This window comes from Branchiostoma floridae, chromosome 9, assembly GCF_000003815.2.
Source record: "Branchiostoma floridae strain S238N-H82 chromosome 9, Bfl_VNyyK, whole genome shotgun sequence".
In the NCBI taxonomy this organism is placed as follows: Eukaryota; Metazoa; Chordata; class Leptocardii; order Amphioxiformes; family Branchiostomatidae; genus Branchiostoma; species Branchiostoma floridae.
In genome coordinates, this window is record NC_049987.1 from 20,879,333 (window position 1) to 20,902,087 (window position 22,755).

General features: G+C 43.0%; 3 protein-coding genes across 6 annotated transcripts; 2 read left to right on the forward strand and 1 right to left on the reverse strand.

The window, feature by feature from the left end:
* Nucleotides 1-112: 112 nt before the first annotated feature.
* LOC118423581 (putative serine carboxypeptidase-like 23) lies at nt 113-3,783 on the reverse strand. The gene is made up of 6 exons (XM_035831789.1): nt 3,471-3,783; nt 2,483-2,867; nt 1,968-2,189; nt 1,356-1,599; nt 753-972; nt 113-502 (listed from the first exon to the last, which is right to left on the reverse strand). Exons 1-6 carry the CDS (start codon nt 3,693-3,695, stop codon nt 368-370), a joined length of 1,431 nt encoding a protein of 476 aa, XP_035687682.1. The 5' UTR covers nt 3,696-3,783; the 3' UTR covers nt 113-367.
* A 216-nt stretch (nt 3,784-3,999) lies between these two features.
* LOC118423582 (synaptosomal-associated protein 29-like) lies at nt 4,000-6,767 on the forward strand. Its single transcript, XM_035831791.1, has 3 exons — nt 4,000-4,220; nt 4,932-5,137; nt 5,329-6,767. Exons 1-3 carry the CDS (start codon nt 4,039-4,041, stop codon nt 5,652-5,654), a joined length of 714 nt encoding a protein of 237 aa, XP_035687684.1. The 5' UTR covers nt 4,000-4,038; the 3' UTR covers nt 5,655-6,767.
* Nucleotides 6,768-7,240: 473 nt separating this feature from the next.
* LOC118423580 (TGF-beta-activated kinase 1 and MAP3K7-binding protein 3-like) lies at nt 7,241-21,051 on the forward strand. 4 transcript variants are annotated; one of them, XM_035831785.1, is made up of 8 exons: nt 7,241-7,423; nt 12,374-12,586; nt 13,075-14,692; nt 15,216-15,400; nt 15,561-15,663; nt 16,088-16,186; nt 16,884-16,970; nt 18,756-21,051. In XM_035831785.1, the coding sequence occupies exons 2-8, from the start codon at nt 12,479-12,481 to the stop codon at nt 18,881-18,883; spliced, it is 2,328 nt and encodes a 775-aa protein (XP_035687678.1). In that variant the 5' UTR covers nt 7,241-7,423; nt 12,374-12,478; the 3' UTR covers nt 18,884-21,051. The 4 variants fall into 4 exon arrangements, with proteins under 4 accessions (XP_035687678.1, XP_035687681.1, XP_035687680.1 ...); XM_035831787.1 differs by having other exon boundaries at nt 7,269-7,423; nt 15,216-15,370; XM_035831786.1 differs by lacking the exon at nt 7,241-7,423 and adding an exon at nt 7,892-8,263.
* Nucleotides 21,052-22,755: the final 1,704 nt, after the last annotated feature.

Sequence of the window (22,755 nt, forward strand, 5' to 3'; positions counted from 1 at the left end):
ACAGAGTGCCTTGTGCAACTCCGCACGACAGATACTCCCATCCGGACAGAGACCCTCGGTAGCGTACAACTTGCCGTCTGTTGGTGATAAAGTCACTACATGTACATGTAACACAATGTATGTTACATGTATGTAGACTTGAGCACGCTATAAGCACGCGTGCAACACTAGTTCACATTTTTCCACAGGGTGACAGCGGTGGCTCTAGAGTCCCTCTAACCGCAAACTTTCTAATATTTTATACATTGAAAATATTGTAATTTTAAACCACCATCCATCGATTCGATATCCCTAAATTCCGTTTTTAAAAACAAAATATATAGGCTAGGATAAAGGTGAACTAGCGTTATATCCAGTTATGTTTCCATCACAAGCGCTGATTGTTGAGGAACCTATTGAACATGTCCAGCGCCCTGAGCGGCTGATATCCGGGAACTTCATGGCCGGCGTTCCGAACGGTGGCGAAGGTCAGCTTATCGTACATCACGCTGTAACCCCCAACCTGTGTGGTGTACAGAAGAAAACAAAGCGAACAAATTACTTCCTTCCAAAGAAAGAGCAAGAAACCGTACACATATACAACTACGGGATTCATTCTCGTAGTTGTATATGTGTAGGTACACAAGATGGTTAAAAACCCATGTCACACAACATAAAGATCACTCGACTGACAGGTCTGCGAACTCAAAATGACATTTTCGGCAGAAATGCGCCCTGTGTTCTCTCCATCAGACAGGTAACCGTATACAGACCTGCTCGTCGGACGCGGTCCAGGCATGCCAACCCTCCGTCTCGGTAAGCGGCAGCACCCTGAGCCAGGCCCGGGTTCCCGTGACCGGTACGATGGCGTCCACGTCCCCGCTGTACACCAGGATACGCAGACCGGCGGAGAACAGCTTCTCGTACACGGGCAGCATGGAGGTGAGCAGGTCCTTACGGGAGTAGTCCACGATGGTGGAGCAGGGCGTCCATCTGTGCAGAACACAGGAATATATACGTTGTATTAGTAACTGTAATACAGATCGTGCATGCCCACGGAAAGCTAGACCAGAGAAGAGCTTCACAAAGACGCGCCTGATTGGAAACAAAGGAAATGGGAAAAAATAGGAATCGAAATATCATTGTCACACACCTAAAGCTTTCATGGGGCGGAGTAGGTCTTTATAATTACTAGCCTTTACTGACCCGGGGAATCCAACCGCCAGTCTCTAGCTACCTAGTCCTATCAAAGAAACGTCCATCTGGTCCCTAGGAAGATCGACCGACCAACCAATAAATAAGCAAACAACTAGTAATAACAAATTATTAATAGAACTACAAATAGAATTGGCGACAAAGATGGTTACTACTCGTACTTGTAAGGCAGCGTGGCGGCGTGAATGGTCGCGATGACGTCAGGCCTGTTCAAGTACTTCTCCATGTAGTCGTCCTCACACGGGTACATCTTCCCCACCTCCGCCCCCAGCCTGTGCTGAGCGAACTTCCGTAGGACGGACTCAGAACGGGCAAGCTGGCTCAGGAGCTGCCGCCCGTCCCGGTGTTTCAGGCACACGTCCACGTAGATGTTGTAGATGTTGATGTTTCCCATCTCGGTGTGAGCTTGACAATACAAGTATAAGTTGTCGTAAAATAAAACGAAAGTCAGCAGTAGAAACAAATGCTCCTCGTCAGCCGTCAATTCTATTCTCCTGGATGTAACGTTATGTTGACCTTTATTTATCGCCATTTACTTGTCAAGTTGTAGAGTTTTCGTATGCTCCATGCAACTCCGCGTTTCTGCATTGCCCTTCTTTGTTGACAATGAACAGGGGTTGATACAGTACTGTTTTGATTGCAACCGTATTCTGTCCATCTGCAGCCCCAGTAAAGGGCAGATAGACACCAAAAGCAAGACAGAAAGTAAAGGAAATAAATGCCGAGAAGAAACTGATGTCACGAGATGCTTCATCTAAATCATCAAGTCTTACCTTCTGCCAGCAACAGCTCGCACTCATCTTTCAGACGACCTGGTGATGAGGACAGCAGCGCCTGCTTCTCATTGGCCAGCAGCGGCCCGATGTTGCTATAGTTACAGGCCTTGTTGATGTTGTTGTAGGTCCTGTCGGAGATGAGGGCGTGGCTCCACCAGAAAAACGCGGCACCGGCGTTATCAAGGGGAGGGTCCGTCCACGCGTTACCCACCATGAACCCTGGGAATTTGTCAAAATTCATAAAATTTCACCTTAAAATTGCACAGATGCACATTTTCTTCCAGTGCAACATTGTTTACCAGACTGGTATTTTTCTGAGCATATTCAAACTTATTTTGTGTCGTATTCTAATTTTCATGATTATCATTACAGTACTGTGTACTGCGTCTTAGCAAACTTAGTAAACTTTTTTTTCTGTTTTGTTACCGTGGTGCTGCTGTCAAAATATGCAGTAATTCTACTTCCATTACGTCTACGTGCTTCTTTGATATCATAATAAGAATAATAATAACCTGCCAAGTTGATACTGCCGGGTTTCTCGGTGTTATAATCCACGATGTGGCTGGCTAGGTTTGGGACGTAGTGCCCGGCGTACGACTCTCCCGTGATCCAAAACTTGTTCTTCTTGAACTGCGGATATTTCTCCAAGAACTTCAACATAAAGTTGAGACTGTCTTGAGCAGTCTGGCAGTCGCCTGTGGTGTAGTCGGATGTCGTGTCGGAGTAGGAGAACCCCACCCCGCTCGGCGACTCCAGGAAAATGACGCTGGCATTCCTGTTCCAGGAATACGGGTTCAGGTCCAGCGTTTTGCCGTCCTTGTTGGGGGAAAACGGTCCGTTCTCCTCAAATAAACCGTTAAAGGAAGAACAGCCTGGTCCTCCGTTGAGCCAAAGTACCTGGAGCGGAAGATTTTAACACTGGTAGATGTTGTCATATCACATGATGTAACCCATTTAATCACATGATGTAACCCGTAATCCTGGAGTGGCCTTCGCTTCGAGTCACACCTTCTAGATCCTTCTACGGTAATGACCTTCGGGTCAGAAGCAAGCAGTATGTGGTAACCAATAAAGTAACAAGAAAAAGGAAAAAAAAAATAGGAATCGAAAAAAATCTTACTGACCGAGGTAGCATGTGGCGGCGTATTCACCTTTGAGTTTCCGAATGATCCAAAAGCGTTTGCTCGCAATCGTCGGCGGTTCGAAATCTAGGATCTGTAACGTTACTTTTAAAGGAAAAATGTTATAGGGTGATATTTTTTCCTGCTTACTTAAGTTTAAGCCTGAAAAGTGACGTCAACCAGATCAGAGACTGGTTTAAACATATGGAAATACATCGTCAATAGATCATCTGTTGTGCAATGAAGCCAGCTATCAATTCTTTACCAAACTGCAGGTGACCAATCGTTCAACGACCCAGATCTTAGGCCGGTGAAGCACTGTCACAAACCATACATGTCATCTTCCACCCTTTATGCCTCATGGGCAGTATCTTCTTACCAGTGGGTCTCGTTCCGGGTCGCTTTGGGACTCCACGAACCAGTAGAACAGTCTCCGTCCATGGGACTCGTTCACTGTGATGTAACCGGCGTACTGAGAGAACGGGAGCGTCGCGTTCAGTCCCGGCAGCGACTCGATCTTGTCAGAATCCGTTTCGGGACGGGACAGAGACTGCCCGGGACATATCACAATAAATACGACGAGAAGACATACGTAAGGACACATCTTTACGTGAGACTGCGCCCGTAGAAGCTCAAATGGACCTTTTATGTACAATCACGCTTGCGTCACGTGTTACTAACAAGTGCCTCGTGCTTTACTGGGTTAGTCCACTTATCATTACATGTAAATATAAATTTACAGATACAAACCACTAAATGCTCATTTTTACTCCATTTTCAATATTGAATGAGTTATTACACGTTATGTCTTAGTTTCAAGATGATAGCCATACCATGATATAATCGTAGAAAGCTCTGATAATAAATATACTCCTCCCCTTTCAAGAATGGTTTATTCCGTTCGTTGACCCGTTGTTTCCCAATGACGTCACTTCCCAGTTGAGAAGATGGCGTACGGAGGAGGAACGTTCGACAAAACCAACCCTTTTGCGGACGACGATGACGACCTAAACGGCGAGGATGGGGACGATGGAGGCTGGGACTTGATGCGAGACGAGCTAGCCACCCGCCAGGGTAATATTTCCCGGAGTACACAGCGCTGCCTGGGCGCTATCGCCGAGTCCGAAAGGTGAGTTCCGCTCTTTTGTGGCGTATTTTCGGGTTCTTGTACTTCCGGTATAATTTGCCGCCATGTATGGACGTTTTTGGAAGAGGTCATAAAGCCATTGGTCTACGTAACAGAACCTACTACAGACAGGGATAAAACAAGGTGCTGCGTCGATAGCATATGTCCCAAAATTGATGTTCAGCTTCAAATTAGATGGTTTATCTTTCCTTCAACAAAACAGACCAACTTCCCATCACATAATTTGTGATGACGTCAGATCAAGATGATGATGAAGCAAGGACAAATTAAGGCATGATCACATCAAACATTTCATTTGAATTTTCACGGTGCAGAGTATGGTAGGAGTGTGAAAAAATAGCAAATTTTGATAAAAGCAAAATCGATCATTTCTGCAACATGTGTGTTTTCAAATAAAAACTCATCTGTGTTGGTAGAATCCATAGTTTGTGAGGGGTGTGAAGGAGGCAGTTTACATCAGGGCCCATCAACCCTTTCTGAACCATGACAGTGGTAGATTCCATTTTCTGTCTTCCTGCCACCTTTGATTCACTCGTGATGTCATCACACTTCCGGTTTCCAGAAAGTCAAGACAGTGAATCAGACATCTGATAAAGATTGGCAAGATTGACTGGTGAGACATGTAGTGTTCCCTTCTTTTTTTAACAAAATTCAGATTGTACAACTATAAATTTGTGTGTTTTACTTCCCCAGAGTGGGCGTGGCCACAGCAGAGGAGCTTCTCCACCAGCGAGAGCAGCTGGAGAGAACTGAGAAGAACCTGGACAAGATAAACAAAGACTTGGACGTTTCTCAGAGACACATCACGTCCATCAAGTCCATGTGGGGCGGGGTCATCAACTTCTTCAAGAAAAAACCTGAGGAGCCCCCACCAGTGGCAGCAGAACAGGAGACGAAAGGTGCGGCCAAACCTAGAAAATGTCTCATTTCTGGTATAAAATTGTAGATGAAGAACAACCTTGTTTTTATTATACATTTTCAGGCCTCATTACATGCAGCATATTGCTTGCACTATACTTCTTGTAAGCATTCTATAGTCTAGGTTACATTTTGTTTCATTTCTAAAATTAGATATGCTTTGTCCCAACAGTCCAGGCTGCCCCTAAGCTCAGACAAGCCATGGAGGTATCGCAGAACCAGCCCAGGCCCGCCGGAGAACACCCAGCACTGCAGCTACGTGACGAGAGTCGCTACGCACGTGGATCCTCACAGAGCTTTCAGAAATGGAACGCGGAGTTTGAAGACGGCCTGGATGACATGTCAACCGGTCTGGGGACCCTCAAGTCACTGGCCCTTGGTCTGAATGAAGAGATTACAGAGCAAAACGCGATGCTGGACAGATTAGGGGACAAGACGGACAAGTCGGAGTTTAGAATCCATGGTACAAACAAGGAGATGAGAAACATGCTCAAATGATAGAACTTTGTATGCCCAGCTTAATTGTATAGAACGTCCTGTTATTCTTTGAATGAAAAACTGGTAATACCTTGTTATGGAGGTAGACGTCCAGGTACTAACTAGTAATAAGATATGTCGGATAGCAGTTACTCAAGCAACTGGATATACTTTTGGAAATGGTCAAGAGATTTCAGGTAGTATTCACTACCCTTCCTCGTGTTGTAACTGCTATTTGGTTTAAGAATAGGAAATATCTGTGTTACAACAAGGTGCAAAGTCTAATGTTATCTTTGCAAACTCTCTCATAATATACGTAAGCTGTACTTGGTGTCAATGGCAAGGAATGATAGCATTCTTGTGTTAGATGTAACTTAAACTTTTAAACTTTACCTTCCTTAGAATGAGATTCAAGTTGTAGATGATCCTGGTAGTTGTGAGGTTCAATAAAATGCCTGCAAAAGTATATAAAGACTAGAGGTAAATGTGAAGAGATGGATTCAAGATGTAACGTGTGTGTTGTTGCTTCATGAGGTGGTTTTAGTGTTAGTTTTTATTTTCTGTTAAGTCAGTGTGTAGCCTGGGTATCACGCTAATGGTTGCAAGTGTATGGAGCCCTGGTAGAAATAGGATGGTACCAAAGCTAGTGAGTGTGTACCTTTTGACAATCTTTACTTGTCTTGCCATTTTTTGGTCAGCTCTATAGCTTTAAGTTATTCTGGTGGTTCCTGAACTCAAACTAACTTATGGAAGGGAATTTCAGTTAAGACTTAAGATAACTATAAAAAGTATTTCTAATCCTAATTTTTCCACTTGGTTAACTCAGTAACTAAACTAAACAACCTCAGCAGCTGAATATCAAAATAAGACATGAATAAATCAATAGTGTCACCAATGCTGCTATCTGCATGTATGTTCTTATAAGCCATGCAAGAATCTGTTTGTGGTCATTTGAGCTATTTTTTATTCATTTTTTTCACAGTATCTCAATATCAAATGAATGTTGATTTAATTTGTTGGTATGTTAACGTTACTGCCAGAAAGAAATACAAAATAGCAAATAATTGAGTTCTTGATTTGCCTTTTGTTAGATGGAGGAATGAGTAACATTAAAGCCAATCAAATGTCATCTGTTAAAGGTACATTTGTTTGCCTTTCATTGGTAAAATGACTGAACAAATGCCTTCTCAACTTTAATCTAAACCTGTATGGATTACCTAATATAAGAGTGACATTCTTTCTTTACTGCAAAGTGAATGCTTTGGTTTTATTCTAAATACATACATCTTAATGGTTTTATTCTAAATACATACATCTTAATACCTTTTTGAACAGTAAATTTAACTTATGAAATGGCATATCAAAGCAACAAATAACGTTAAGTTCTTTCAACTGGAAGTCAACCATAATTTGTAAACTTGTCTACATGAAGTCACGTATTGAATTATAGTGACAACAAAATGGTGATTTGAGAGACAACTTTGCTACGGTTAAGTAAGGGTGTTATGCGTCCTTGGTACAATTATAGATGTGCAAACTTTTTGGTTTAGTTGTTTGGATGGCAACGTCCTTGAGGTGGTGCCAAAAAATGGTGTGACTTCCCTACAGAACATGCGCAGTAAGAAATCCCGTGGTTTCTCGCTTCCAATGGTCACGTGTCGCGAGGTTTGGGCGCCATTTTGAATGTAATTTTTGTTTTTCCAAATTTGCAACTTCGCGTCGGTTTATTGCTCGTTGTGATGAATTGAGGAGCTTCAGAGCGCCCACATGTGACTAAACTGGAAGATCAGGTATTTATACACAAGTTGCGATCTTTTATTAGAGTGTGATTTCCACGGATTTGTTGCAAATCGGCGTGGATCGGGGGGAGGTACCTGCTAGAGATTGCCCCACTTCTGCATGTTGCACAAACCAATCAAGTTTCGCAACGTTTTCTTCTCGTATGTCTCAACTTTCACTTCTTTCACCTCGCCGATCGAACCAACTTTTCCTTTCACGAAAACGAACTCACAGCCAATTGATAAACACAATCAAGTCTCTGTTTAGATAGCTATCATAACGTTATGTTTCTCCAAATGGTGCATGACTTGGCTAAACTAGAATGAAAATGTATCAAATTGCACGTTACACATAAACTTCACTGACTTATCATCATACTTGGAGTTCCCATTTCAAAGAACTGGACTTTCCCGTCGTATTCACAAAGGCGTAATCGGAAATTTCCTGTCCCGAGTGGTGCATGCTACTGCTAGGGGAACTCCCCTGTACGTTGTGTGTGTATGGGTAGGCGAAGCGGTTTACATTTTTTGCGGTCTGGTGATCTCGTGATCGCCTCCCCCGCCGTACGGTAAATAGTTCCTCCTTCCTTCTCTCCCCTCTCCGCGACTCCAGACCGTCGCTATCGCTGTTTGTTTGTTTGTTTGTTTGTCTGTGTGTATACTAAGGTGTTCCCGAGGTATTGAGTCACCCCCCTCAAGCACGTGTGTCCGGGTGTGTTATTATTTACACGTGCAGGGTGAGGTGTGAGTCATACCTTATTTTACACCTGTCGGACGGACGCTGTGATCATTGTACGTCATTCAGGTGTAACCTTAAGATCAAATCCTCAGGAATGACAGCCACACATTTAGGTAGGAGCAGCTGTTGTTGTTGTTATTTTGTTACATCTTGAGGAATTACTAATCATTAATAATTTTGAGGATACCTCGAGGATGATAATCCATACAATCTTCAATCAGAGTAATTATATGTTTCTATAAATAGTTTCATCATGTTGGTGACAGAATAACAAAGCTTGTAATTCACAGCCACATAGCTTGGTGAACATCTTTGATGATGATGATGGTGATCTGTCATCTTGGCACTAGTAGTTTGTTTGGATTGTGTTCAACATATTAGTTTCTTTTGGTATGCCATTCATAATTTATTCCACTTAGCAAGAACCGCGTTTAATAAATTCAGACATTGAAGATCAGCGATGATGGTAAAGCTACCAAAATTTACTTTTTTTGTCATTTCCAACCTCAGTCTTTTACTTATCTTTTTTTAGCACAGTTTGAGTAGGTTCCTGCTCTAAAATCAAAGGCAGCATGATTAGAAGTAATATAGAATACAACAAGGTGTATTTCGTATCACCCGAGGTACCAGCCCGGCCGCGGGTTGGATCGCCCGAAGGCCGGAGGGTGATCCGACCTGTGGTCGGTCTGGGGCCGAGGGTGATGCGGAAAACACCGTGTTGTATTTTATTTATGTCATACCCACCTGAGAAAACCCATGTTTTTATGCGAAATGCGCCAGATGTTGAACAAATTTGGTGCCCTCGAACAAAAAGTGTTACAACAGCAATGTTCCAACGTCCGAATCAGGTTTTCGAATTGCCAACCATGCCGCACTCAGCCTGCTCGAAATGGTTCGATTTGCTCGAAGGAAACCTGTGTGATACAAACTTCGAGCCTATGTGATATGGAAGACCCGGGAAGTTACCACACGGTCTGGTACACCCATATCAATTGTTTTCGTGTCACAGGTATGACATAAAACCTGTTATAAAACTTATATACTAGTGACATGATGTAAAGGGACCATGTGGCCTTTCGTCAGACTTGCTAGAATAATATTATAATAGTGAGGTAGATGTACATGTATGTACATATTTTCTGTATATAAAATTTCTTCATATGAAAAGTTGGCTTTGTAGATATACACAGTGTCCTATATATAACCCTGCATAATGTTCTGAAGGAACTTCCAGTAAAAAGTTGTAATCATAAAACTGTTGGATGGGACACTGCTCTTTTATTGTGTGCCCTCTATCTGTATCTGTATCTGTATCAATATACAGGGCTCGAAATTCATCTTTGGGATTAGGTGCACTGGTGCACCCAGCTTAAAACATTGGGTGCACCAAAAATTTTTTGGGTGCACCACTTAAATTTAAGTAGAATGTAGAAAAAACCTAATAACAAAACTAAGTTACAAGTATCAAATTCTTCAACAAGTAACATGACAGACATTTTCATTATCTTCCTAACACTTAGATGTCAAGAATATGTTGTATACTAGTTTACTTGATATCTTGCGATACATAACCCTAAGAAAATATTTGGGTGCACCCACTGAAAAAAATTGGGTGCACAGTTCCAATTTTGGGTGCACCTGGGTGCACATGCACCCAGTATTTCGAGCCCTGATATACTAGTAGCCGGTATAACCGCCCTTCCGCGTAGCACTCCAGCTTGCAGGCACGCAGCGCGGCAGCAGCTGGTTATATTACACTTAACGGCCTGTCACACCCAACTTTTGCACATCTATCAGTAAACGTTCTTTAAAACTATCCAGAGAAGGCGTCACACTAAAAATTCAGATGTATAATTTTTGCTGTAAGTGTTATGTATTGGAAATCACTCTCACAATATACAGGAGTGGTTGTGTGAAAGTGAAAAGTCTGAAGCATTAGGAATAACGTGTACTGTTGCCATTTATTTGCTTTCATCAATTCATGTCATTTCATCTGTGTAACTGCCAACTGTATAGTATACTGCTGAAAGGCAAGTGTATGTTTGTGTGTTCAATGCAGTTTTGCAGGTGATTCATGATTCTTGAACTTCGTTGAAGGCAGGAAGCATTCAAGTTCTATTTGTTGGGGATGACAGCCGTAGTACCATGGTTTAAGATGGAACTAAAAAGAAATGTGCTTGTTTCAAAAGAATCTCAAATTATAAGTGGTATGTATAGACCCGTGAGATACAGCTTTGTATAGAGTGACGTGTACAGTTTTGTCCTGAAGAAGGATCAAACCTCAACCATTGTTTACTGTATCAAAAACACATACCCTTGACATACCCTAACTAGTGTGTCTGCTAGCATGCAGATATGATTCCCATATATGGTGTGTTGGAGGTATTGCACATGACCTTATTTGGTTCTTATTTGGAAGGTGTGTACATTGTATATGTGGGCGTGGCAGGAAGTGATGTGGTGAGGTGGGTTCTTCCTTGTTTGGTCATGGGGCAGTACTACTTAAACCTGCTGGTTATAAATACCTGAGGGTTACCAAAAACTGATGTTTAACCTTTTACTTTTTAGGCTATAAGTATAACGCTACCAACATCATACAGAAACCCAAGCAGGCCCCAGTGTTGTTCCCTTGGGAAAGGTGCCTTACACCTATTTTTTCACTTGACTCAGGTGAAATGCTTCAGTTTAGGACATCCTCTTGGATGGGATGTAAAGCCTGAGGTTCTCTGTTTGACTTTGAGAAAGGCCACACCTTAGGCATGTTTAAGAACCCATTACACTTACCAAAGAGAGTAGGTGTGAGTAAGTGTGAGAACATCATAGCTTACATAAGTTACAGTACCTACTGTACAAATCTGCTTGGCTTGTACCTATTTTACAAAACTGGTATGTTATGCCCAGAGGCAATTTACCAGGTATGCAAAGCAAACAAAGAAAATTTCATTGATGATTTCTAATGGTTACCTACATGCTGTAGACCATGGCTCCATAACTATTGAGCATTGCAAATTGGTCGACATTTAAAAAAACAAGCAAGACGGAATATGATCTAACAGTGTAGCAAAAATTAAATGTGAGGACATTTCTATTCACAATTAATCCTTTAGCTGTTTAAGTGGGAATTTTCAAGCCATTTTGTGATAGTCAGTTATTTATTAAAGGTCCACCCCAGCCTACATCAACTTATCAAGATGAAAATATCTGTCTGTCTGTCAGTTTATCTCTATGTTTGCCTTCCCTTCTTGCCTGTCTGTCTGTCTGTCAAACAGTGAGATTTTTATGGGGTTGGACCAGGTCTTCAACTTGGAATATTGTTCTGTCCACTTCATTGTTTGTGAGCCCATGTTGTTAATTTCTGTAGTAAAGGTATCATTTGAAGCCAAAGAAAATACATTTTCATAAGTCACACATCAAGTTCAGATTTTGGGATTGATGGGGTAATTTTTTTTGTCTGTCCAAACAAGCAAATTTCTGTCCCGGGACAGAAGGTCAGATTCTGTAGACAGCCCAGGGTAGGACTAAAATCGATGTTTACAGATATCAGACAGATAACTGCACCCTGACTTACCTTTTTCACATGACTGAGTGTTGACACTATCAGTAAACTACAGTTGATCAGTACCAGGGAGAAGTCGTGACCCTTACAAGTATCTGTCAGCAGAAACGTGATTGATCTCTGAGTCAGAGAATCCACCAGTTCTGTTTATATTTGTATGTTCTGTGTCCAGGATGTGACTTGAAAAGGATTCTCACGTTTATCTGTGACATCACGGAAACTTTTAGTCACTGTCTTAACTTAACTCACCTGATTGAGCTTGGTGGGTCAGGAGTTTGAAATGACATAATTAAGCTTGTCCCTTTTTCTACCTGTTGTGTGCGTGTGTTCCCTGTATGTTTTTGTGAATTTTACTTTCCATGTTTCTCCCATCTACCTTTACGATAGCCCAGCCATTTGCAATTTCTTACAAATACTGGTCGTTAGTGCCAGGTGCAGCCTGATATTCTGACACCCGTACATTCTGACCAACATCCCTGGGGTTGTCAGAATTAAGGGTTGTCGTAATATTGTCACAACACAGCTGCCTGTGTCCCACGTGTATTATCTTGTAACAAACTCGGTCGAATTAAATCAAACATAGATAGGGCTGTCCCCAGTTGCTTGAGTAACTTTTTATTGAGTGTCTTTCTCTTTCCTTAATATTTTGTATCTTTGTCATTCCCAGTTGCACCTGAGAGTCTCCAGCAAAGCCATTTGTAATGAGACAGTTTCCAGCGAGGTGAACCACCTCAGAACACACCACCAGTGTTAACTACCAGCAGCGGTCGCCATGGCGCAGGGCGTGGCCAGTAGCCATGGCAACCTGCGCATGTTCGAGGAGCTGTGTCGGCGGTTCCAGGAGGTACCGCAGGCCGTGGTCGTGGAGGTCATGAGGAAGGTAGGTTGGAACTTGTCGGCAGTTGATTATAGTGTACAGCTAACGGCTATAACTCAAACCTTTGTCAAACCAGAACAAGATTGTTCTCACACGCTGTTGGCCTTCTGATGAAACAGCTGTAAAAAACACTTGCTAGCCTGATGATATCCTGGAGAGTGGTCAGGGCAGCCTCCAGCTGTTGAACAGTTCACAACAAACAGCTGTAATTCCATCTTTTACTTTTGTCAACCAGGAAACAACTTGTGAAGAAAAATCTTTTTCTCTCACATTATTTTACTTTTAGAATGGAGCCTTTTTCATTAAAGGGGTAGTTGTAGACAATAGTTGCTAACCTGGTGTACATGCTATGCCAGAGAATGGTTATGCTGTTTAGCCGATACAGATTGTTTGGCCCATATATTCACTATGTTGTATTCACTTTGTAATAACTGTAATGATAGGCTTTCTGTCACTGATTCCCAACTTAAAACTCCGTTTTTACTCTTCAGAACGGGAGCAACTTTGAGCTGTGCTGCCAGGACCTTCAGCAGGAGAGTGGGAAGTACCTGTACGGGGACTTCCAGATGGCGGGGGACAACGCCATGAGTAATCACATGAAGCAGTTAACCATAGGAAAACCTGACGACCACAGCCAGAGACACCCGTTGCACCACTGTGCAAGCACTCCGGCGTTCATGCCTACAGGGAACCAACAGGGAACTTTTCACGAGGACGTTCACACGGCGCCCGTCTTGCCGACGGGGCAGAATCCGTTTCTTGCGTCCATGAGATCGCCGCAGCACGTGCCGAGATACGGTCCGACGGTGCAAATGTACGCGGCACAGTTTCCTCAAGGAGGGAACCATTACGTAGGGACAATGCCTCCAGGGTACGGCCAGTCTTCAGGCAGGAGTACTCCGAGCCCTGCCCCCACCCCTCCTCCAGCCAACCAACAACAGATCTCCCCACAGACCCCACAGACCCCACCCCAGGTCCACTCCCCACCCCCCTCACAGATGCACACCCCCTCTCCCCAGGAACAGAGACCCTCCCGTAGTCAAACGAACTCTCCCTTTCCCCCCATGATGTACCAACAGCTCACCTCTCCTCAACAACAACTTCCCATGTACTTCCAGCAACTACCCTACCCGATGATGTCCCCACCCCAGGGATACCCTCCCCAGGGGTCCTTCCCCTCCCCCCAGGGGCAGTATGGAGGGGTCTTCACCTCCCCGCAGGGGCAGCTCCCCCCACACCCCACGGTCGTGCCGGGATTTTACCAGCAGTACGGACCTCCAGGGGGCCAGCAGGGGCAGTTCATGTCGGGTCAGTGGAACCAGGTTCCGCCTGGGTATGGCACCATGTACGACAGACGGATGTCCGGAGGGAGCGAGAGTTCAGGTCAGGGGTCACCTTCCCATGTTCCCCAGCTCCCGCCCTGGAACTTCCAACAGCAGCAGCAGCCGCCACAGCAACAGCAGCAGGCGTGGCACGGAGGTCAAGGTCAAATGTTTCCAAGGGCGCACAGCCCGTACCACAGAACGGACTCCCCGCGTGGCGGGCATTTGGACACCCACTGGTCGCCCAAACATTCGCCAAGGAGCCAGAGTCCGAGCCCGGGTAGGGGAGGGTGGACGGGCGGACAATACGGCGCGACACAGGCGCACCAGTACACCCCTCCTGGGCAGCACGGCCAAGGTCGCCACCACGGCCACTACCAGCGCTCGCCCTCCTCCCAGAACCAGTATTCCAGTCTGAACCTGGCGCACGGTTACCACCCGTCCCAGCAGCCCTCCAAAACACAGTCTCCGCGCAGCTCTCTCGTCTTCACCCAGCCTCTACACGTCCCCACGCAATCAACCTACTCCTCCCCCGGGCGACCGGCCATGTCAATAACAACACCAACGTCCAATAACTCCACACCGACCCCGACAAAAACGCCCAGTCAACCCAACCTGTTAACGCCGGAGCATCCGGAAGAGCTGCGCTCGGAAACGGGAACGCCCCCGCCCCCCATCCTCCCGGTGATCTCCCCTGCCTCCAGCCACAGTAGCCTGTCGTCAGCGGAGAGCAGAGACAGAGGACAGAGGCCCAGCACCAGTAATGACAACTATGCATACGAGCAGGGTAAGACTGGTGACGCTGATGCTCTGCTGGCATCTACAAGGTTTCTGTGGTACTGATACTTGATTTAAGTTTGCAAGGAAGAAGGGGATGGGGTTGTTTTGAATTTTCAGTAGATAGCTCACAGCAAAATTGAATGTTTAAACCAGCACAGATATTTCTCAGTTTACAGCAGTTAATGAGCTGTACCAATTTTGATAGTCTATATAGAGTGTGCTCACAGATGTTATCTGTTATGTAGCAATAGACCCAGCATGGTTGTCCATCAAATTGGCTGTTAAACCAATCAGAGTAAGAAAATTTTGCTTCGCATTTCTCCGCATTGTAGCTTTGACTACAATAGGCAGTATAAGGAAATCTGTCTGATTGGTTCACAGCAGTTCAAAGCTCTCATTGGCTCCTGACAGAAAAAGAACAAAGAAGAAGGACACACCAGCAAAAACAATATGTTTTTCCGTATCAATGAAAACATAAATATAATCAATTGAACCACCTGAATTAGTTTCCTGGTATTTTCCTACCCCAGCATTGCTGCTGCACCAGAGAGCCAGGATGGAGAAGTTGCATAAAGACTGGAACGGGGAGAAACAGAGACTAGCGCAGGTCCGCGCCGAGGTGGACGAGATGGAACGTGACCTGCAAGACCGCAGAAAACGTAACGCAACCTCCAAATGTCCCACGGTAAGTAACGCAACCTCCAAATGTCCCACGGTAAGTAACGCAATATGAGATGCCTCAAGCACCCCTCCCTGTAAAAATATACCTGCAACAAGAGACTTGCTGCCCTGTGTGCCACTTCTTTACTACCAATGTCTTGACAAATGTTAACTACATTTGTGCCTACATTTTGTTGTCTTCTCCTCCCCTCCAGGTAGAAGAGATTGTGCGTAAGCGGGAGCACAACCGGCAGCTGCAGATAGAGATAGACTGTATGACAAAGGAGACTGACCTGCTACAACAGAGTAGATACTACGGTAAGTACTGTAACACCTTATCAGATAAACTGTATGACTTAGTACATACTACAGTAGGTAACACAAGCTTTGGTTTATAAACAACATAATGGTACAACATTTCCTCTTAGTAATACTCTGTTAGGACGTTCCTGTCCTTACTTTAGTGTACATTGAAAGGCATTTTGTATAACTTTGTTTGGTATTTCTGTGTCATGTATTGTAAGTGTTAATTTTTTTTGTATTTGCCATACAATTGTATGAATCAGTGTTATTCAGGTTGTTTTGTACATGCTGCGAGGCTGATTTTCTGAATAAAAACTATTCAAACTATTCATTCATATCATACAAGTTATACACCGTTTAATTCAACAGGCTTGTCTGTGTGTGTCTGTTGATCTTTATTCAGCATTGTTGATCTTGATGTCATGTTGTTTTGTTTCAGTATCGGACCCAGTAGATGTGCCGAACTTCTACGCTAACCTTGGCGCCACGGGACAGCTGGGCCCCGTTCCCCCGCCTAGCGCCGCATCACAACACAGACGTGAGTACCAAAACATGCCTGTTAGTGTTATCTCATAATGTGTCACCATAGCCCGGTGTTCACCCTGTTCTAGCTTCCGTTCTCTCCTCTGATTTGTTCCCGTCCAGAATAGTCAGGTACCATTAATTAAGAAACAATTAGGCCACACCAATTTAATTTCTTGGTTCACGGATTTTTTCATAAAGAATATGGAGCGAGAGGGCAAAATAAAAATGAAAATAAAAATTGTAAAATGGTTGGGGTAAAGGTAACGGCTAATCCAAAACATAAAGAAAAAAAGTTTTCAGCTTGATAAAAGTACAAAAACACTATTTTTGTACAGTAACAGCACTGTCCTGTACCCACACTTTAAGGAGCTTATAATATAAAGGCCAATTTGCTACACCAGAAAGTTGGTGAATGGTTTCATTAATGGTGAAAATTTTCTGAGTGGTAATTTTTATTTTTATTTTTTTTGCCAAAAAATAGGAGCGAGCGAATCCGTGAACCAAGAAATTAAATTGGTGTGGCCTTATGGGCATTTGAATATTCACCTGAGTCATAGGCAAGAGTTTTGAGTGTAAGCAAGATGTAAACATAGTAAGTGATTACCTATGTGTTTTTGATGATCATGTGTCAATGTGCCCACAGTGGTTAGAGCTCTCCAAGGTTTAGCTTGCTTACTCATGCCTTAAGTGATCTTGCCGTTCTTTCTTAGGAAACCTGTCGAGCTCCTCAGCACCCGAAGGTGGCGTTACAGAAAGGGAGGGGGAGGGGGGATGGCAGATGGTGAACTATACTGCAGGTACTACGGTAGCCTGGCTGAAGCATGCTTATACCAGCTAGGGGTGGGTACCGATACACCACAAAAATGTTTTTTCTTGTTGGACCAGTCCAAAAAAAACGGATCTGAAAAAAATCAGTGGACCAGATGAACAGATTATACTGGCTGGCGTTGACATGTTTTGAGGCTTACAGATCCAAGAAAAGAACAAGAGCGAGGTAGAGAAGAGTTGATAGTAATTTTTGCCAGGCTTCTACAGTCAAACTTAGCTAAAGCAGAGGCAGTTAGTGTTGTTAACATGACCTGGAAAGGATTTTGGATGTCGCATACTCCACCAAACGGAATCCTTTGTTTTCACATATGATTAGGTGCAGGTCCAGGTCCGGAACTGGATCGTACCTGTACCTAAATTTTCTGTACCGGTACCCACCCCTACTAGCAGCCTTTCCACTGGTTAGGCCTCAAGCTTGATGGCTTACACCTCTAAGTCAGGAGAATTGGGATTACTTAATTCTGTTTACGTGCTCGCATGTGCTACAGTTGCATGGACCAATCATTGCCAAAGAACTGCCTGTCACCATGGTGTTGGAGGCTGTGACGACTAGTTTCCATAGTGACAGAGAATCCTGAGCTCCTATTGGACTGATTTTCATACTGATAAGAATCCTGAGCTCCTATCAGTAGTTCCATGAATGGAAATGGTTCTCTTGAGTTAGAGGTGTATGGGAGAGAAAGCCCCATCAGTCGTTGTCAGCAAGAGTACTTGAAATGGCCTCAGTTTGACTCCTTTGGTAACCATTGTTAAGGCAACCATGTTTAGGCAACCATGTTTAGGCAACCATTTACGACGATGTTGTATTATTTTTTGGTGTAATAATTTTCAGCAAGGCTATGAAAGAACTGACTGTCAGCAGTCAGCAACAATCTACAACAACTTTTTTCATCGCAAGACGGCTTAATTTTTACAATACACCCAGGCCTGACTTATTGGCACAGGCTGACTTGTAAAATTCAAAATGATTTTTTTTTTCAAATTACATTTGTATCTGCATTATTGGGAGTCTGAGCAGAGATGATACCTCGTAGTTTTTGCATGTGAGGCCCCAGATTTCCCACTATCACTCTCACCCCAGACAGCTGCAATGTTTTTCTCTCCCGTGTGTTTCATCTGTGTTTCTCTCCTCAGCATTTCCATAGGGCCAGCTTTCCTGTGCAGTGTGGCAGCTTTTTTTTACATGCTTGTGGCTTCCTGAGTGTGATCAATATCATTAACATGCCATGACTACCTGCTTTTCCTCAGATAAACTAACTGCGGCAGTGCCACAGTAGATTGTAGTACCGTTGCTTGATTGGGCTACACCAAATTTTGATCAGTTGTCTCTGGACTGTTTTCATATGATTTTTAAACCGGATAGGCAAAATGATGTAAAATACTTAGGAGTAGAAATTGGGATTTTGAAATTGAAACTCTCCCAGAAAATGAGTACATAACTCCTTGGGAAAATGTTTTCAATAGTGACCATGTTTTAACTACTTAACTTATCAACCTTGTTAGAGATATAATTGTCTGAAGTGATCTGGGCCAAAGCTGAAGAATTGGAGCCCCAAAAAGAGACTTCAGATAGAAAAAAAACAGAGTAGGAATACTTTTTATGCAGATGCAAGAAACAACTGCAGGAACATGTGCATGTGTATGAAACAGGTGCTTGAAACAACCTGCGTAATTGTTATGGCTGTATCACAAGAAACCTTGTCTTGAGAGAATAATTTTTTGTATACAGCTGACCGATTTTTCTCTCTCCACAGAAGCACCCAACCCGAGCGCAGCCCCCGAGGAAGCGGAGGGTCCACAGTGGAACTGTCGAGCCTGCACCTTCCTCAACCATCCACAACTAGACAAATGTGAAATCTGCGAGATGCCCAGAGTTATATGAAGACGCTCGCTGTAGCTAACAAAAATCCTTACAGACTCCACGAACTTGTGTGCAACAGGGGAAGGGGAATCTTCCCGCGGCTTTTAAGAAGAAAATGTGATAACATTTATTATGTACGTCTCTGTCTACATCTGCTCCAAGACCCAGCAAGCTGCGCTGAAGGAACGGAATCGTCCCAACTTCGGAAGACACGTCCAAAGGAGACTGACTGATCGCGACAGGCTACCAGAACAGGGCTGGCACAGAAAGGCTGCTCCCCGGAAAGCAGTGAAAATGAAGCTGCCTTGCCTGCAGAATGTAAAATGCGTCTCTGTTGCAACGCAAGCAAAGATCATGGTCAACATACTAAGGAGCACACGTTCTTACAAGACTGTCTTGTACACAAGAGGCTGCAATGACAGAAATGCTGCTGTAAGAAAGGCAAGTAAAACAAGCCTGGGACACGACAGAAAGCCAAGAAAGCTTGAACTGTATCGCAGCTGAAAGAGGAAGGCCAGACGATGACTTGTGCTAAAGGAAAAGACTTTGTTCGTCTGTAGACTGTTTTTGTGGTGCACAGATTAGAACGGAAATGTCTTGTAACACAGAAACATGTGGGGATTTCTTCGCACTTCAGACAGGAGAAAATTTATTTAAATGTGGACCTGATAATTGGCTTCTTCTGGATTCTCCAAGGACGAAAAGAACTTTTATACGGCATATTACCCTGATGCGATTGAAAAGCTGAACTCAAACTTAACTGGTTTTAAAAGAAATTTTAGCCACAATGACACAATGCTGGTCTCTGTGTTGCCAAATACAGAACAATACCTGCAGAAGGGTTAACCTTCTTAATACTAGTTACAAAGCCTAGCGGTCAAACTTCAAAAGTTTAACGGATTGAAAGCCAATGGATTTATACCAAGTATATGTATGTCAACTGTGGGAGACCCAATACTCAGTGTAGTATCTACATGAATGATAGGTAACACCATGGGGATTTTTTTTACTGATGTGCAGAAGGTCGTCCACTTTCTCATGCCAACTCTACAAAACTTCTGCTCAGTTTTGTTTGTGGGACTGGTTCAAACTGGATTGAGATGTGGAAGTGTGTTTTCAGGGTCTGTGTCTAAGTTAATGTTCCATGATCATTTCTGTACTCTCACCTTTTGCATGACACAGCTTTTGTTGTGTTATCAATTCTGTGTACAGGTATGTGATGTCACAGTGTACACACATTTGGCATGTGTCATCAATTTTGTACTCTGGTTTGGGTGTGTCATGGCATCCTGACGAAGGCTTACTTAGTCTCCATTTTTCTCCACCTCTGATAAAGATCTGATGGGTTAAAATCTGCACCATTTTGGTTTTTCAGCTTCCCAAAACTTGCTGAAGGGGGTAAAGATTTAACAAAACACAGTATTTTCTTGTCAAATTTTGTTGCATCACATAAACTTGCAATAATTTATTTATGAATTAGCAAAATCTGTAAGCCCCCACCTTTCCATTATACACAAGCGGAAAGATGAAGTAAAGACCTCGCAGAAGAAAGATGCAAGACAAAATAGTTCATAACAGACATTGATCAAAGACATGTCTGTAAAAAAGGAAAAATTAGTTGCTCCAATGTCTTTGCTCAGTGCCTGTTATTGAATGCCTGCCCATGAGTACAAGCAAGATAAAATGGGTGACATTTGATTACTTCCAGGACTCCTATACTCACTGCCATGATGATTATGTCAAGGCATTGAGTATAGGAGCCCTGGTAGTAATTGGATGTCACCCAGGCTACAAGCAAGAAGCTTTCCTTTTTGTTTGCAGAAATGTAGACTGAAAAATAAGATTCAGTATTTCCTTTATAACTTGACAATGACTCTACATGTGTTGCTGAAGAAGGTATTCTGTTCGCTCTTGCTGGGTCGAACGAAAAAAAACAACTTTCGTCTGGACAAAGGTATATTTTCTGGTAGTATAAGATCCTAGCTGTGTATGATATGAATAACGACGCTGCTTAAGTATAACAAAATTGCTCAAAGTGAATTAAGTCTGGGGAAAGAATGTAAATCTATGAAGCCATCCTGGAGTCCAGGATCTGAGTTTCCCTTGCTTGTATACATGTAAAGCTTGTACATGTACTTTCAATTTCTATACTAGGAGATAGATGTAAAATAAAGACATTGTTTAGCTCATGTGCTGTGTGTCTTTTATTTTTGTTGTCACTTCAACTTATAAGGCACAGTAACAACTGTCCTGCCTTTATATAGCAAAGTGTGTTGACTGTAAAATCATGGAAAAATACAGTCAGGTTCTACATAGAAACAGATCACAAAGTCAATGCAATCACTTGGCTATCATACACTACCATCTAAATCACAAACCATCCACCTACCGAACCCCAAAACAAATGCTCAGAAAAAAAACGCTTTCTGTGCAGAATGTCCGACACCTGTAATGGTGTTGTACATATTATTTTCCTGTGTGCCATAAAATTTGTGTCCAGTTGTATGTTGATAAGCGCTACAGGAACAATAGCTGCAGTGCAATTGTTAAGCCAATTGTGCATCTGAATAAACTCATACTCAAAACTCTATCTAGCTATCATATACAGGTATTTGATGGTGTTAGGATTTTTAGTTATACTTTGACAGAACCGACTGTCAACAAGGATCTATGACAACCTTTTCCATTAGAAGACAGATATCGTATCATCCAGGATTGTCTATATGGCCGGCATAACCGCCCTTCGGCTTAACACAGCAGTTCACAAACACTCGGCGCAGCAGCTAGTTACATTACCACTGAACCACCTGTCACACCTTACTTTGCACACCTCGCTGCAAGTGTTTTAAAACTCCACCGAAACTATCTACTGTGGTGATAACAAATTCCATTCTACGATAGTTCTGGGAAAATATGAATCTTTTAAACACATCAATCCTAGGTTGGTGGTACTTGAATTGCGTAAGTACTCCTTGTTCTTTTTGAGCGGATATCAGTCAGCACGCCTATCCGGTTTATGAGTCATTTTGTATATCATGCACGGTATGAACTATTCAAAGTCCACACACCTAATCGTGCTAATTGGTGCCAGAGTAACACGTTGTTGGCGCAAGGTTTTCTCCGGGAAGATTAAACGACAGGAGGATGGTCATTACTGTCTGCCAATGTCCACTCTAACATGTGCTCGTGTCCATGAAGAATACAGTCAAACCTGTCTATAGCGGCCACTCAAGGGACTGGTCAAAATTGGCCACTATAGAGAGGTGGCCACTATAGAGAATATGCTAATTAATTGACCACAAGCAATAAGTTACACATGGTTTTAGTACCCACTGATCTTTATTCACATAATACAGTACTGTACATGTACTGCAATGATTTTACACTATATGTATTAAGAAAACAAAAGCTATAAAAAGTTTTAAATGTTCTACAGTTGATATTGTCTGAAGAGACCGGTATCGTCATATTTCTTTGATCTTTCGTCTTGTATCCTTTGATGACTTCGCCGTCCGTGTGTTCCCTCCCGCGTTCACACGTCAGGTTCGCCCATTATGCTAATGTGGTACTCACAAGAAAAGTCTCGTCATTTTAGACCTATCTCTTAATAAATGTAAGAATAAAATCCACCATAGTCTGAAGTTCATATCATTTTGTCTTTGTAACAATTCATTTAGAAAGTTTTTGTGATAAAAATTAACCTAAGCGATAGTGTATTAGAACGTAACTTTAACGCAATTTACCTCTGTAATATTGGTGTCGTCTATTGACCTTATATGACCTCGCTTGTCGGCGGGTATGGGTAGCGCCAGTTTACGAAGTTTTGTTTTGAAAATAAATCAAAGAGGTTTTAAATCCGGCGTAGGGTGACGATACGGCAGCTGTATATGGCC